Source organism: Eleutherodactylus coqui, chromosome 1, assembly GCF_035609145.1.
Source record: "Eleutherodactylus coqui strain aEleCoq1 chromosome 1, aEleCoq1.hap1, whole genome shotgun sequence".
In the NCBI taxonomy this organism is placed as follows: domain Eukaryota; kingdom Metazoa; phylum Chordata; class Amphibia; order Anura; family Eleutherodactylidae; genus Eleutherodactylus; species Eleutherodactylus coqui.
Genome location: NC_089837.1, coordinates 371681516 through 371698226, shown reverse-complemented (window position 1 = coordinate 371698226; position 16711 = coordinate 371681516). Strand labels below are relative to the sequence as shown.

The window sequence follows — 16711 nt, the reverse complement described above, 5'->3', positions numbered from 1 at the left end:
CAACTGTCAGTAAGCGGCTATCCCAGAGCCCAGTTACATATACCTACACTCTATCGGTAGCCAAAAACTGTAGAGTCGTATTGAAACCATGGGTAAAGGAAGCGTACAGAGCGTAAAAACACAACCTCAAGTGAAAATCTATGCGTCAATACCAGAATCTCTCTCTGAAGCGTTAATATTATTTTTACATTCAAGCTCATCTTCTGTAATTGTGCAGAAAAGAATAAAGCAGTCTTCTGGGGAATAAGAGCTGTCTCACAGGGATGTTGCATATCAATAATCATACTGTAATACTGCACAACATTAATATAAAACAATACACGATGTAGCAGAGCCGAATAACGACACAGGAAGGCGAGGAAGCAGTAGGGATAGGAAGAGTTAAAGCATGAATACAAGGCAGGAAATGATATGTAGCAGAGCTATTGCTGCGCTGCTTATAGAAAGACAAAAAAGACAAACAAACAGAAAGATAATTTTACCTGATAGGGAGCAAGTTCATAAATGCTGAAGCTGTACACCTGGCACTGACACCGCAGCCGACCCCTCTCCCCTAGGAGAAGTCAAGAGAAATCTCTTGCCCCGGGGTACTGCTTCATCCAAGAGAAGTAGGCCGGTGCTCCACGTTCAGTAAGAAGTGTATAGTTTTTAGCAATCTCGCTGGTGGGCTCCAACTGATAAAGCAGTGATAAAGAAGTACGCCTAAATCAGGTAAAATTGAATATAAGAGTCACTAGTGACAGCGACCTTAACCAGAGCTCAGACACGATATCCGAATGTAGTCAAAGTCAGTAAGAATGCCTGGTGAGCCAGGCACCCAACTTTTATTGAGTATTAAAAGAAGGTGTGGTTAACATATAGAGAGGGGAGGCATATTCAAATGAGATATAGGTAAAACATATGGGAGTATACATTATTGGCAGGTAAATGACTTTCTCAGGCTCTAAATATCACATTTGACATAGAGACATTGGAATTCACAGATGTTGCAAAATTACACAATAATAGGATAACCCCTCCGCACTCTCATGCTCCACGCATCCTGATTCCACGATAGAAGATAATTTCATAATGCAAAAACATCCTTGTACTAATCACCATGTGTACGTGACATGCTAAATCAGCACACAGTTCATGACCAGGCCAGTGTGTTCTCATCTGAAGGCCTTAAAGGGATTTTCAGAGTGAACCAATGTCATGAACCAAACTATATCTTTTACACCCATATCATTCCCCTTAGGACTAATTGACCTTTGTTTAAATGCTGTAGCCTACTTGATTATCAAGTGTAATAATGTACTGCCTAAAGGCCCTTTTACACGCAATGATTATCGCTCAAAATTAGTTCAAACAGCTGAAAGTGAGCGATAACGTTACATGTTAACGCAGGCAGTCGTGCACTATTCGTTCAATTGTTGTTTAGCGCTGGTTCTTAGCCGGCATAAAAAACATCATTTGATCGCTCAAAAGGCGTTCCATTTGAATGGAATTTTGCTCGGCTTTTGAGAGGTTGCATGATGGGGTTTGTTTGTCTTGCATACATAATGAGTACACTGTTTACTCATTATGTACTCTGCTGGGAGAAGACAATGGACTCCTGCCGGGCAGATAACTATCACATAAACACACACCCAGCTGAGCAAACATCTCCTGGAGGAAATGCAGATGATTAAAATCCATTGTCTGTACATGTAATTTTATTCAAAAATGTCATCAGTTCTTTTAGCTGTGCATTTGTTTTAGCGATAATCGTTGCCTGTAAAAGGGCCTTAAGGGTCTATTTACAACAAATGATTGTTATTTGAACAAGTGAATCATGTCAGAGTTCGCTCATTCAGCCTGTTTATACAAGCAGATACGTTGTTGGCTCGTGTATATTAGAAATCATTTAGTCTTCCACCTTCGCTGTATAAGTGAATGAGAACAACTGAAGGAGTGCTATTTAAACTGAACGATTAATGAACACACCAACGATGATTCTTATGCATAAAATGAACGACACATGAAAAGTGGACAATATCATGCACTTTCTCTCATTTGAACAATTTTTGAAACGATAATCGCTCCATCTGAAAGGGCCTTTCGATAGCACCTCTCATATCAGACAGGGTCCACTAACAGGACAAATGAGTTTACAATTTACCTATTGTTTTGCACATGAAGGTTCTAAGTGATCTGGTAGATTCACAGTCACAGCGTGCAGTTAACTGCAGGAAGTTACTTTAAACATCCCCCAAAAACCCTTATATAAATCCGATCTAAGCATGGTTCTCAGTACCTTGCTGAATCCATGCTACAAAGGATTTGGGGGGTTTGAAGAACAAGGGGGTGCGTAATAAAATGGCCACTGAGTATATATAAAGAATTCACATGGCAAAAATATATATTTTCCTAAATGTATCAGGGGATTTGAGCCTGAAAAGTAGGTTCCACAGTGAATTTTACTAAGATAGCAATTGAATGCCGTACTCCTAGTAGAACCACTGTTCAGCAGCCAGTCTAGAAGAGGTCCATATCTGCAAAGGGGTAGTGCATATCTAAATCCAAAAAATGTTCTGCTTTATGTAAATGAGCTTATGATTGCTGTAGATTTTATCAGGGTAAAATCCCTTAAGCAGTCCTTACATAAGCTTTAAAAAGGGTTTTCCAGGCACTAATCGGAAATTCTGAAAATGCTGACATCTAGTAAGTACAGATAGGTAATGAAACTTACTTTTTATCTGCCACTCTGGAACCTCTTCTTCGTCCCGTGCAGCCGCAGATCTGCCACTGTGTTTACATGCATCACTTCTGCAGTAAACACAACAACAGACTGTTACCTAAACGTCAAGCATGTACAGAGCTTATCTCCCACCAGTGCTGTAGGTCCACCCACAGGTCCTTCAACTTACCAGCTCCAACCTCCCTCTAACTGAGAGCCAGAGGAAGCTGCTGAAGCAGAGACAGGACCATCTGGCACATTGACTGCACATGAGCAGTACAGCACAGTGCTTCCACCCCTGTCCTCCCATCATGCACTGCTCACAGGATGTTGAAGACTATGGACAGGGGAGGAAGTAGCAAATGTGGACAAAAGGTCAGAGAAAGTAGATATATTCTTCAGTCGGAGGGTCACGTGACATAGATAGAAAATGAAGTAAGAATTTAGAGCGGGTACAGTGAACCTATTGAAAAATTACTTATATATTTGCACCTCTCAAAAACTGACCTACTGGTGTTTCTGCCCTCTACTAACCGACGTCATCCTGACAACTCCATCTCAGTGTGTGGAACCACCATAACTCACAGACAGCACGCCCGCTGCCTTGGGGTTATATTCGATTTCAATCTCTCTTTTACCTCCTATATCCAAGTTCTTGCCCGAATAAGTCAGCTGCACCTCAAGAATATCTTAAAAATCCACCCTTTTCTCACCGTGGACATGCTAAAACGCTTACTGTTGCCCTCATCCACTCTCGGCTCGATTATTGCAACTCTCTGCTTATCGGCCTCCCCCGCGCCAGACTCTACCCTCTCCAATCCATCCTGAATGCAACAAGCCAGGCTCATCTTCCTGTCCAGCCGCTACTGGGACGCTTCTGCCCTGTGCCAGTCACAGTACTGGCTGCTTATCAAATACAGAATTCAATTTAAACTCACAAGCCTCATCCACAAAGCTCTCCACAGCACCGCGCCGCCCTACATTGCTTCCCTCATCTCAATTCACCGCCCAGCCTGCGCCCTCTGCTCTGCTAACGAAATCAGATTAAGTGCACCTTTAATTCGAACCTCTCATTCCTGCCTCCAAGATTTCTCCAGAGAAGCACCATTCTTCTGAAACGCGCTACCCAAAACTATCTGAGCAATCACTGACACACAAAATTTCAGACGTGCTCTAAAAACACACCTCTTCAAACACTATTTCAGCCACTATTCGGCCTAATTTGACTATTGTCTAGGTGTATAGCATCCCTCACTCTCCACCTTGCCATACCGTGCACATTTCCAGCCCTTTACCTTCTGTATTATCCCATTATCTGTAGTATGTAAGCTCGTTGGAGAAGGACCCTCACACTTACTGTCTCCATCAATTGATTACTTCATGTAACCATGGTTTTGTTTTTTTTCCCCTCTGTCTTGTAGTTGATGCTATATGTTGGTACTATATAAATAAAGATTATTATTGTGATGATGTACGTTAGATTTCAAAATGTTAGTCTGTGCCCGGAATACCCCTTTAATAGGTAGCAAGTGATCCCATCAACAGCATAACACATTAAATTGCTGATGAAAAGTTTAATGAGAAAGTTTTAAAAGCCGGAGAGTTTGTGTAAATTACAAAGGACCAGCCAAATTGAGATGATTGTGCCATATACTTCTATTTTCATCCAACCATAGCCCAAAATTTCCTACCTGATGGATAACATTATTGACAGAAAATAGGAAGCTGTTGGCCATCGGAGACCGTTTGCTTCTGTAACTGGTGGTTGGTGGAAATTACCAAAATCAGTCATTTGGGCTGATCAGACTTCTATGTATGGACAGCTTTACAGTTTATATGGCTGTTTTTTGTCTACTAAGAAACTATATTCGAGTTGTTGAGTCAAACAAAGAGAAAAAGATAATTATAGTCAACAAATAAAGAGAACTTAATATCTGCTTCTAAGCAATTACTGCTATATATTTCCTCCCTCAAATTCTTTCTCGCACTTACCACTAAAACCAAACCACATTCCCTGTGGGTTCCAAATACTCGGTTTCCGTATAATAATAAGAAAAATATTGGCTTATACTAAAACGCACAAAAGAAAATCTGACAATGATGTTCTTTCTGTTTACTGAACTGTAGAGAATACATTTTAGAGGCCCAGGACTTCAGGGTACATAAGTGATCCATGTGTCAGATAGAGTGTTAAGGAAATTGTTGCCTTCAGTTACATATCCATCTGTAGTATTGATCCAGGTGAAACGGCAACATACTTGTGAGAATTAGGCTTAGATATTTTTTCATATAGCTGCAGATAAGAGCCTTACGCTCCTCATTTATTCACTCATGGACACGTCTTTGATCTGTATTACCTACCCGTTTTAGCCAATACCAAGATTCAATCCTAAATACTGAAAAAATAACTGGTCTTTCTTGACGCTAGTTCTGAACCTTAAAAGATGGATGAAAAATACTGATCAAATACTGGTGCGAATAAGGTCTAACCGTACGTCCAAATTGGATGTATTGTCCACAGCAGAAAATCCATAACTAATCAGCAGCAAAATCTGCATGTGCTTCGTGTGGATTTGCCACCGATTTTAATGCGGCTCAATAGTGAATTTCACTCCCCCATTGAAGGGGCAAAAGTCAACATGAAAATCTACAGAACAAAAAGACACACATTGGATATAAAATCTGCATTGCAAGTCCATTATGCGCTGATTGGTTCATGAGCGCCGTGGTTCAGCCAATCACAGCCAGCCCTTCCTGGAGGCGGGGATTTTGATCCTCCAAGTCAGGGAGTGCTGGCAGAAGACTGAAGACGAGTGCTGGGGAGCTTCAGGGAAGAAGACGCGCCGGAGAGGACAGCGCCTCCTAGTGCAGCTAGGGCTTTTACAGTAGGATCTACTGTAAAAGGAAGGCTCCATAGGGAAGCATGGTCTACAAAAAAATTGCAAATCGCAGCTGTATAGAGCATGCTGTGATTTTGTAGTCTCGCAATGTAGCAGGCTACAAAACCTCGCTCATGTGGAAGAATCCATTGGAAAGCATAGGCTCTACATACATGCAATTTGTAGCACTGTTGCATTATGACAAAATTGCGCGATCAAGTCCCCTGTGTGGATGCGGCCTTAAAGGGACTATATCACTTTTTTGCGTTAATTAAAACCAGATAGTGAAACATTTTCCATTACTTTAATAATTTTTTATTTTCTGCGTGTAATTTTCTATTCGGTTGTCTGTACATGACTATGAGGGCGACCATCTTTCCTGAGTTGTATTTAACAATATTTATGAAATGCTTTACAGCAGCCTCATAGGCCACTCACACAATGGACAGGAGGGAACCCATTAACTTGTATGGGAGACTGTTCTGTGACATGTGCAGAGGTCATTGTGCAGGGAGGGGGAGTAGATAGTCACAGCTGATACCTGTTGTGAATGGTGGATCCTGTATTATCTACATATAGGTGTTACCTTCCAATGTAATGTTAGGCTCCTTTTACATGGAGTCAGAAATCGTTTGCACGAGCGACTGTTGGCAGAGTTTCCTCATGCAGACAGTTTATATATGCAGTTAAATTTTCATTCGATTGAGTATTTACATTCACTGTGCCAGTAAATGAACAACTGAACAATCACTGTTTACACGCAACAATGATTTTTATCTCTGCATAAAATGAACAGCGAACGATAAGTAAACTATCGTTCATCATTCAATCGCTGTCCATTTTTACACTGAACGTTCTTGTTCAAATTCATACGATTCAATGATTAATTCATTCATTGTAAAAGGGCACATAGTGAGATGCCTGCTGCAAAGCCTTCTCTGTAGATAAGGAACTGACAGACTAGTATTAGGCTCTGTGGTCAATGAAAAATGCAGGATTTAAGGATTTTTTTGTAAAATAGACATTGTGACTAGAGATGAGCGAGCGTACTCGCTAAGGCAAACTACTTGAGCGAGTATTGCCATTTTCGAGTACCTGTCCGCTCGTGCCAAAAGATTCGGGGGCCGGCGGGGGTGAGCGGTGAGTTGCGGGAGTGAGCATGGGGGAGCGGGGGGGGGGTTAGAGAGATCTCCCCCCGTTCCCCCCCGCCGGCCCGAGCAGGCATGTACTTGAAAATGGCACTACTCCTCAAGTACTCAAGTAATTTGCCTTAGCAACTACGCTCACTCATCTGATGTTTAACTCAATGTAACTTATATTTAGAGATGAGCGAGCGTACTCGGAAAAGCACTACTCGCTCTAGTAATTTGCTTTATCCGAGTATCGCTGTGCTCGGGTCTGAAGATCTGGGTGCCGCTGCGGCTGACAGGTGAGTCGCAGCGGGGAGCAGGGGAGAGCGGGCGGGAGAGAGGGAGAGAAAGATCTCCCCTCCGTTCCTCCCCGCTCTCCCCTGCAGCTCCCCGCTCCGTGCCGGCACCTGAATCTTCAGGGACGAGCACAGCGATACTCGGATAAAGCAAATTACTCGAGCGAGTAGTGCTTTTCCGAGTACGCTCGCTCATCTCTACTTATATTATATAATAGGACATTTTCTGATGCCACATTATTCTGTTTAATATTCATTTGCAAAACTGAAAATTAATTTTGATGCAATGGTCATCCCTTAAAAAACATCAGAAAGAACTAGCCTGCTGCTCTGTAATATCCAGCTGCAGACGCCATAACAGAAACCCAATGGACCCCGTTATAATCAATGATAGATTTGGCACTGCCGTAATTTTGGTTTTTCTGTTGCAATAAATGCCACTGCAGGTGTGAAGCCAGGTATTTGTTTCAATCTGTATTTATACACATATTCAGATACAGTTCATATATGAAAAATATGGTAGAATGCAGAGGATTTCAAATGAAAAGGTGTATCGTGGTTGATATATCCAGTGCAAAAAAAATGCAAGATTGCTCATGGACACAGGAACTGTTAGTACAGCTTGTGTGGGAATCTATTGCTCAGGAACACCCAGCGGCATGGTTTATTTTATACGTTGGTACAGCTGGGGTTTCTAACATCACCGTTACATACAGTAGTAATGCAGATTGCTCGTATCTTTGTCCAGAACCTTATAGCTTTAATGGGATGATCGGCCAGTACTTGGGTTGCTTTTTATCACAGTGTCTATCAAAGTTGAGTTGCATTGCAGTTTCCATTCCTTGGATTTGCGCTGCATCTTCTCCATAAAGTTTCTTCATCTCTATTCTACGTCTTTCTCCAGGCCTTTCTGAAGGAGGCTGGGTTGATCTCTTATTTGGGATGTGCAGATCATGACCGGCATCTACGTACTCCTCATGCATTGCCTGCTCAAGCTGCTGCTGTCGCTCTGAAACACAAAGGTAGATTTAAGTAAAAAAAAAGGATAGAAGTAGTGTTGTAGCCTCACTGATAATTTTGCAAGTGCTGCAGAGTGTTAAGGCAGCAGTATGCAGTCCTAAGCTCTTGCTCACCACCTGAAGGTTGCAGGTTCATTTCTCGCTTGGTTCAGGTTTACTCATCCTTCCAAGGTCGGTAAAATGAGTACCTAGCTTGCTGGGGGGTAATAAGTTACCTAAAAGAACTGTAGAATAAAGCCCCATTTAGACGGGATGAATGTCGGGCAAACTCGTTTATGCACGGAGCTGCATGAGCGATGAGTATAACTATGACCGTGCATTGTAAATAGCAGCCGTTCAGTACTGAACGGCCACTATGTTAACTGAATGGAGAGGGGACGGGGGGAGCAAGAACTGAAATCTGCTCCTGCCACCCTATTGTGAGCTAGCGATACAAGCTTGCGGGGCCCGAGTGTCTGGCATCACTTGCCCGACATTTGTCCCGTCTTAATCAGGCTTTAGTTGGCGCTATACTAATGACAAGATTTTATTTTATCTACCGTAAAGGACCTTATATGTGGCACGATGATCGAACAAAATAACATTGGGAGAACATTCATGCTCTATCATCAGGCTGTATGAAAGTGCAAACAATTAGCCTGGAACGAGCAAGAGCCTCTTCATCAACTGATCGGCTTATTTTTGTGTAAATAAGGAGATCTGCAGCCAACCAATGACCCATCTAAATGGACAAACAGTCGTATTAATGATCGCTCATCCCCTAATAGAGTGTGAATAGGTCTATGTAAAGGCCTGATAGACAAGTGCTCATCAACCTTCGCCTACTGATAGTAAATGCTCTGTGTAAAGGGACAATAACAAGCACCCCTCTCTTTGCAAACACACCAATATAAGTATTATATGCTTCACAGTCATTTTCAGGAACTGCCTTCACATTTCCAGCCATGTTGTTTATGGTGCTTTGCAGTTCAACAGAAGTCAAAATGAGTAATTTTAATCCTATTAACTCAAAGCAAAAGCTCAATAGAATCTACAGGTTACAGATAGTGAACTGCGAACACGCATGCCGTCAGTGAAGCTTAGACAGATTACCCTTTATGTTGTGTTGCTTGAACAGGTCCAAACTTTTAATGAACTCTGACAACCCTTATGTAAGTTAGGCGGCCTGCACACGGATGGGTCGGATCCCTCAGCGGAATCCGTCCCTATGCACGGCTGATGACCCCCCGCGTACCTGTCCGGAGTCTTCATCTGTGCTGCGTATGGACAGGCTGGCGCACATGTCCAGTACAGATTTTGCCGCACCGTTGCTAGGCGATGACACGGATCCCACGACCTTTCTGCAATGACGATTGCGAAAGGGCCACGGGTCAGACTGCTTCCATTGACTTCAATGGAAGCTGTCCGCACAGATTTCGCCTAGAGATAGAGCATGTTGCGACTTTTCCTCCACAAGCAGAAAATCACCATTGATTTCCGCTAGTGTGCAGGAAAAAAAACAAAATGCTTTTCCATTGGATGCTATGGGCTGCGTTTCCTGCGGAATCTGGAGGTGGGCGCTCGCTCCGGATTCCGCAACGCAAATCTGCCCGTGTGCAGGTCTCGAAAGGGCCACTCTGGTGAAAACGTTTTTTCCTTCCCTGTACTCTTACCTGACCTTTTGTCATATTCTGGAGGTTTCATATGTATATTGCAGTTACATCTATATCATATATACTAGAAGTAATAGTTACAGAATGACTGAAAAGAAAAATAATTCACTGGAGAGGCTCTTTACTTACATTCAGATTTTAATTGCTCAAAAACTATGACATCATTATAGAAGACCCCTTTACGGGTCATACAGTACGATACACACTAGGACTTTGATGCGCACTAGTATTATTGTGACGTGACAGGGGGTCAGGTGAGGTATTTTTTATACTCACCCACTACCTGTAGTGCCCGGCTTTTAGAGGCGGACAACACAAGAACCAAGGAGCGGGTGAGTATAAAAAATATATCACCTGGCCCCTTGTTGCGTCCCCTAATATCACCATAACTCAGTATACAAATGACCGATTCCCTTTAACTGACCCAACTAAAAGACATTTACAAATGATGCGTGAAGGCTTTATTAACACAAACTAGAAGTACACTGCAGAACCAGCCTGGAAACCCACAGCAAAAATTCAAGCCAGATAGGACTGAGGCCACAACATGCATAGAACCTAATAGTTTTCTTTTAGTGGGGTTTGTTAGAACTGAATCCTTTGTACTGCACTCTGTGCATCGGAAACAAACATGTGATCCGTGAATCTAGTGTGAAGAACTGAGCCTTATCGCTCATATAACGGACACCTGTAAGCCATTAGACCAGGACTACTTGTACTTTTTGTACTGGGGCTCACTGAGGTATCAGTGAAGGAAGAAATATACATAATGGACAAGGGGTAACAAATTACCTTACTGATACCCTAGTGTCAGCCTGAAGAGTGACTGCAATGTGGCCCTAGTAATCCTGTAATAGCCTTATGATGAGAGGGATAGACAGGTATAAAATAACAGGGGACTAGATTCTGTAATGGTCACAGTGGCTCGGTGATTAGCAATGTTGCCTTGCAGAGCTGTAGCCCTACGTTCAAATCCGATTATGGACAACATATGTATGGAGTTTGTATGTTCTCCCGTGTTTGCATGGGTTTCCTCCCACACTCCAAAAACAGACAGACCGATAGGTGACAGTACACTGCAGAATGTAAACCCCTATAGCTGTGGTGGTGAACCTATGGCTTTCATGCCAGAGGATGCACTCCAAGCCCTCTGTGGGCAGTGTGCCACTATCAGGTCGCCATGCAAGTGAATACTAGCCGGGTGCACAGAATGACAGTGTGTGCACCCGGGATCCTCCTGCCCTGACCTCTCCACCTTGATTCCGCAGGAGGCTGTCCCGGAGTCCTCTCCTCGGCTTGCTGGTCATTTACGGGCAGCTTCCTCAGTAAGCAGTGACGCGGCCCCGCCCCTGCCCTGATGTTCACCCTCTAAAGGGCACACTTACCCCTCCAGTGCAGGAGACCAGGGACACCCCAGCACCCAGCACCACCAGGTATACACACACTCTACACACCAGCCGAATCTAAGTTTGCCCTATACAGAGGAGCTGGCACAGCAGGATCCAGCACTGGAAGGCATGCCCCTGGCTGAGGAGTGTGCCCTGCCCAGTTGCGCTGCCCTTCATCCTACCTGTGCTCCTTTTCCTCCTCCTCAGGATCAGACACTTAAAGAGGCTGATCCTGATACTCCCAAGGTGGAGTATCAACCAGTTGCCTCTATACAGTATAATATATACAGGGTGATTCAGGCTGATTTCACACCTGTGTCGAACCCCCGCTTTCTGCTGTGTTTGGGGAGCAGGAGAGAGAATTCCCACGCTGAATGGACCCCAATGACTATACTGGGATCCACTTGGTTTATGTTCAACTGCCCAGCTTTTAGATGGAAGTAAAAGTAGTGCATGCAACGCTTTTTTCCCCGGCATTTTAAACCGGACCCGTGGCTCGGAGGTTCCAACACAGATGGAAACCACCCTCAAGAAGAGTGGTTGAAAAGTAGAGAATTTCTTCATGTATGAATTGATATACAACGACCAGAAAAAGATAGAACGACTCTTCAAGTTTGTATTGCACACTACACATGTTCGATGTATCCACCATTGGTGACACAGCAGACATGAAGTCGGTAGCCTAGTTCTGCCTGGACGTGTCCCAGTATATCCTTTGTTATAGATTCCACTGCAGCAGAGATGCGTTGCTTTAGTTCATCTAGCCCCACCAACTGCGTAGACGTGGAAGGTGCATTAAAAACTTCAAGAGCTCTTCTATCTGTTCGTGTAATTCTGGCTGTCATTCTGGCCACTGCGGGGGTCACTATTACTACTGGGGCCCATATAGGGGACACTATTCTACTGGGGCCACTGTGGGAGGTCATTATTACTACTGAGGCCACTGTGGGAGTCACTATTTCTACTGAGGCCACTCTGCATGTAGGGATTCATTATTCCTCCTTTTGCCCAATTGGCCTATTAGTAATAAAATTAAAATAACTGCATTAATGAATAGGGGCCAAAATGGGCCATTATTACAGAATGGTGGAATAAGAGGTTATCATTACTGAATGGGGTAAGGTGTGGGGGGAGGGGAGGCAAAAGGCCATTATTACTGACTGGAGGCAACAGGGTATTACTACTGACTGGAGGCATAAAGAAGGGTTTATGACTAAGTGGGAGCACTTTTACTGTGTGTGTGTGTGTGTGTGTGGGGGGGGGGGGGGGGGGTCGCTGTAAGCAGCACTTACTGTGTGGAGTCTATGGACACTAAAAGGAGGATACTAGTACTGTGTGGGGCACCACAGTTTGCATTATTAATATCTATGACAATATGGAGGGGGGATTGCATAGAGTTATATATAACAGAGAAAGTGCTGCAAAAGTGAGAAGCCTAAGATGTCAGTGTGTCAAATTCTGCAGAGACAAGTTGTGGTCAGGAGAAAGCATCATGGCGGTATAGGCTGGCTGCAGAAGAAAATGAAAAGCGAACAACTACAGTCAGAGAGAACGTTACCTATGATCACTGGATCACTAATACGGTCTATAGAGCACATGTCTAGAGTTGGTATCTATCGCTATCTGGTCATTGTATGGGGGTAATCTTGGTCTTTGTATGTTTTTTTTTCCTGCAACAGTATTATTAGTAATATTTAACTTTAAAGTGACCTTCATATAGTAACAGTATGGTGATACTTCATCACCATGTGATCTTGGTCTGGTGGTATTAATTGGCCAATATATATACGTGGACGGAGCTGGAATTCGAAAGCTCTGTCCACATTGCAGTCGCCTGGGTTGATAATGCAGGCGCAGCTACCAAAGGCCTCCAAAGCTGCCGGTCTGAAGGTCTATTAGACTGTGCCTACAGCACAGTCTAATAGATTAAAGGGGTTTTCCAAGCATTTACTATTGATCGACCTGTATCAATGTCACAGCCGCAAGTTAACAGAAAGGCTTCACTCTCAATGATTTCAATGGGAGCAAAGGCTTTACACTACTGGCTTTGACCACGATGAGGACGTCTGGCTACTCTGCACTGAAAGCAGGTCGGAGAATCAGGCAATCGGCGAGGATCTTGAGGATAGGTCATTAATTGTAAATGCCTGGAAAACCCCTTTTTTTTAAATTTATTTTCTTTATTAAGGAAAAATTGCACAGTACATAGTAAAATTATGTAAAAGTATAGACTCAATATTGCATAGAGTACATATTGTGCTATAGTTTGCTTAGATATAATAACATTTTCCTTGTATATTTTTTCTGTAAATAACAATAAACTTTTAACCGATAAACTCGATCCGCCTATGCCGGTTGGTTGCATTCTTGTGAGATAAAGCTCTGTTCTCGTTATTTGTTAGGTAAATAGGGGCACAGGAGTATATGTGGGGAGAGGGAGGGAGGGGGGGGGGGGGGGAGAGAGGGGATACGAGTCTGGGAGTTCAGTCCGCGGATAAGGTAGAGTTGGTATCCAACCAGATATCCCATATTTTGTGGAATTTGTTTGGGCATCCTCTATTTTGATAGATAATTTTCTCGTAGGAGATTACTGTATTCACCGACCGAACCCAGCATGAGATCGTGGGAGTACCCGCCGCCATCCAGTAGGTGGCTATCGCCTTACGTGCCAAAAATAATATCTTCTGTAAAAAGATGCGAATGTGATACGGCCACTCCTCCTCCTCCAGTAGGCCAAATAGGATCGTCTTGGGATCCATCCCAAGGTTAAGGGGAGATGGTAATAGTGAGTTTGTGAAGGATACGATCTCAGACCAGAATCCGTTTACCAGGGGGCAGTCCCAAATCAGATGCCAAAAATCAGCCTCTGGCCGGCGGCATCTATGACAGGAGTTTGAGGAAGAACTGCCCATTTTATATAGTCGTTTGGGTGTGAGGTATGCTTGGTGAATAATATATAGTTGGATTAATTTGTTATTGACTGCAGGGGAGACCAAAAGATGGGATTCAGAGATGTCTGTCCAGTCTTCCGGTGATAAGGACGGGATGGCAGTCTTCCATTTATCGTAAGCTGGGGGTTGACCGTGGTCGGTTTTTGCTGAAAGGAGGTGCGTGTAGAGCACTGAGATTAGGCCCCTGGGTCCTTGAGATCTGAGAATACCGATTGTGGGGAATTTGGATATGCTTGTGGAGATGGGTGGGAATTGGGAGTTCAGGGCGTGCCTCAGCTGAAAGTATCTAAACAGTTGAAGTTGTGGGGACTGTATTTTTTCCCGTAATTGGTTGAATGTAAGGAGGTTCCCGTCCGTATAGACGTCTCCCACCGACACCACCCCTATAGATCTCCAATATTGGGGGTCTGGGACCGACTGCAGGGCCTTAAGGCCAGGATTATTCCATAAGGGAATTTCGCACATTATTCCTTTGTACCGTTGGATGGCCTTAGTCTCCTTCCACACCTTTAAGGCAAGTTTGTGAAGTGGCAATGTGTCGGAGGGATTGGTATGTTCTGGGAATTCCAGGAAGCTTAAAAGGTTGTTACCCTTCACTTGTTTAGCCAGGTATTGGTCCGCGATGGGCATTTCCCGTTCTAGGAACCAGCTCCGGACGTTACGCAGCTGTCCGGCTAGGTAATATGCATGTAGGTCTGGAAGCGCCATTCCAGCCTGCTCCTTCGGTCTCTGGAGGGTCGAGAGACTAAGCTTTGATCGTGTGGAGTTCCAAATGAAAGATATAATGAGGGAGTTGAGGGCTTGGAAGATGCGCCTGGGTACAATTATTGGCATGTGCTGTAGTATGTACAGGCACTTAGGTTGAATGGCCATTTTTACCAGATTTATGCGGCCGGCCACCGAAAGCGGTAATTTAGACCATCGCTCGAGTTTGTTTTTGACATTTCCCAGCAGTGGGTTAATATTATCTTTTATAGCGTTATTTGAATTTCGGGACATATACATTCCTAAATATTTGAAGGTGGAGACCACGGCTAGGTTATATCTGGCGACACACGGGTCTGTTATTGGGTTGAGATTTGTATATAGAATTGTGGACTTGGGCCAGTTGACATGTAAACCAGATAGATGGGAAAATTTGTCTATTTGGGACATAGCGTGGGAAAAAGAATTTATAGGATCTGACAAAAATAGGATTGTGTCATCCGCGTATAAGCCCACTTTACTTTCAAGGTCCGCCCATTTAATGCCGGTTACTTCATGGGTGCTTCTCAACCGAATTGCCATGGCTTCGATAGCTATAGCAAATAGAGCCGGGGACAGCGGGCATCCTTGACGGGTGCCTCTTGCGAGGCGGAACTCTGTGGATGGGATGCCATTTACTATTACATTAGCGCTTGGCGATTTGTATATGGTCTTGACCCACTGTAGGAACTGGGGGCCAAACCCGAAACGAATCAGGCAGGCCTCAAGGAAAGTCCAGTCCAACGAATCAAAGCCCTTCATTATGTCCAGAGAGACCAGTGCCCAGGGCATGTTAAACTGTTTGCCCAGTTGAATCGCTGTTTGTACTCTCCGTATGTTAATTGTTGTGGACTTTCCTGGCATGAAGCCCGTCTGGTCAGGGTGTATGATGGATAGGATTACTTGGTTTAGTCTTGTGGCCAGGAGTTTGGTTAGGATTTTATAATCGACATTTACCAGGGATATGGGTCGGTAAGAGCTACAGTCTGTAGGGTCTTTGTCTGGTTTCAAGATAACTATAATAGATGCTCCATAGAACGAGGGTGGAAGGGATTGGTCTATTTGGGCCTGTTGTAGAGTTTCTAATAGCAGTGGGGCCAATTGCTCGTCATATTTCCGGTATACCTCAATCGGGAGGCCGTCGGGGCCCGGGGCTTTATTGGGTGCCATGTCCCGGATTGTCTGCCGGATTTCATCTAGGGTGATTGGGGCCTCCAGGAATTCCACCTGTTCTTCTGACAGTGTTGGAAAAGTCAGGTCGTTCAGGTAATCTAGGATATCTGCTTTAGTAAACGTTGTGGATGAGCTAGGAAACCCCCTTTTAGTGTAAAATGAAATGCAATGTGGACAATGCTTTGGTATAATCGGTATCAAGTAATCGCATTAAGTCCCTTAATAGGATTGAATAAATTGTTAAATAAATGTTAAAGCTTATTAAAAAATTATGCAGTGAAAAGAAAAAGTCTGTCATTATAGCCTATTGGTCACAGATGCCACTGTTCGGCATCCTTTAATAGATTCATCATGAAAAGTTATAGAAAAGCCCATTTGTTAAATTGATGCCTATGATGGACACCACACAGTGGCATCCATCTCCCTAATGCTCCTTTTTCACGATTATCTTATAAACCGCTTAAGGCCTTTTTACACGCAACGATTATCACTCAAAATTCATCCAAACAGCTAAAAATGGTTACATGTAAATGGGGGCATCGCTTAGTTTTCGTTTGAATGATGGATTGTAGCTCCGCATAAAATCCATCGTTCAGCCACTGAAAAACTGAGCAAATACGTTCCATTTAAATGCATTTCAGTCATCTTTCAAAGGACTGCAGGATACACTGTGTACCCACTGTGTTTTGCTTTGCATACATAAGTACTCTGTGTATTCTGCAGGGAGGAAAACAAGGGAATCTGCCTGCAGATGTTTGCTCAGCTGGGCGTGTATCAA

At 43.7% G+C, this 16711-nt stretch overlaps 1 protein-coding gene across 1 annotated transcript in view; it reads right to left on the bottom strand.

Moving 5' to 3' along the window:
* Positions 1–7230: 7230 nt before the first annotated feature.
* Positions 7231–16711, bottom strand: part of GEMIN8 (gem nuclear organelle associated protein 8) — a 42507-nt gene continuing 33026 nt past the window's right edge. The window contains exon 4 of the mRNA XM_066578391.1: positions 7231–8015. Within this exon, the coding sequence (XP_066434488.1) occupies positions 7759–8015 (257 nt within the window). The 3' untranslated portion in view covers positions 7231–7758. The remainder of the gene's footprint in view (positions 8016–16711) is intronic.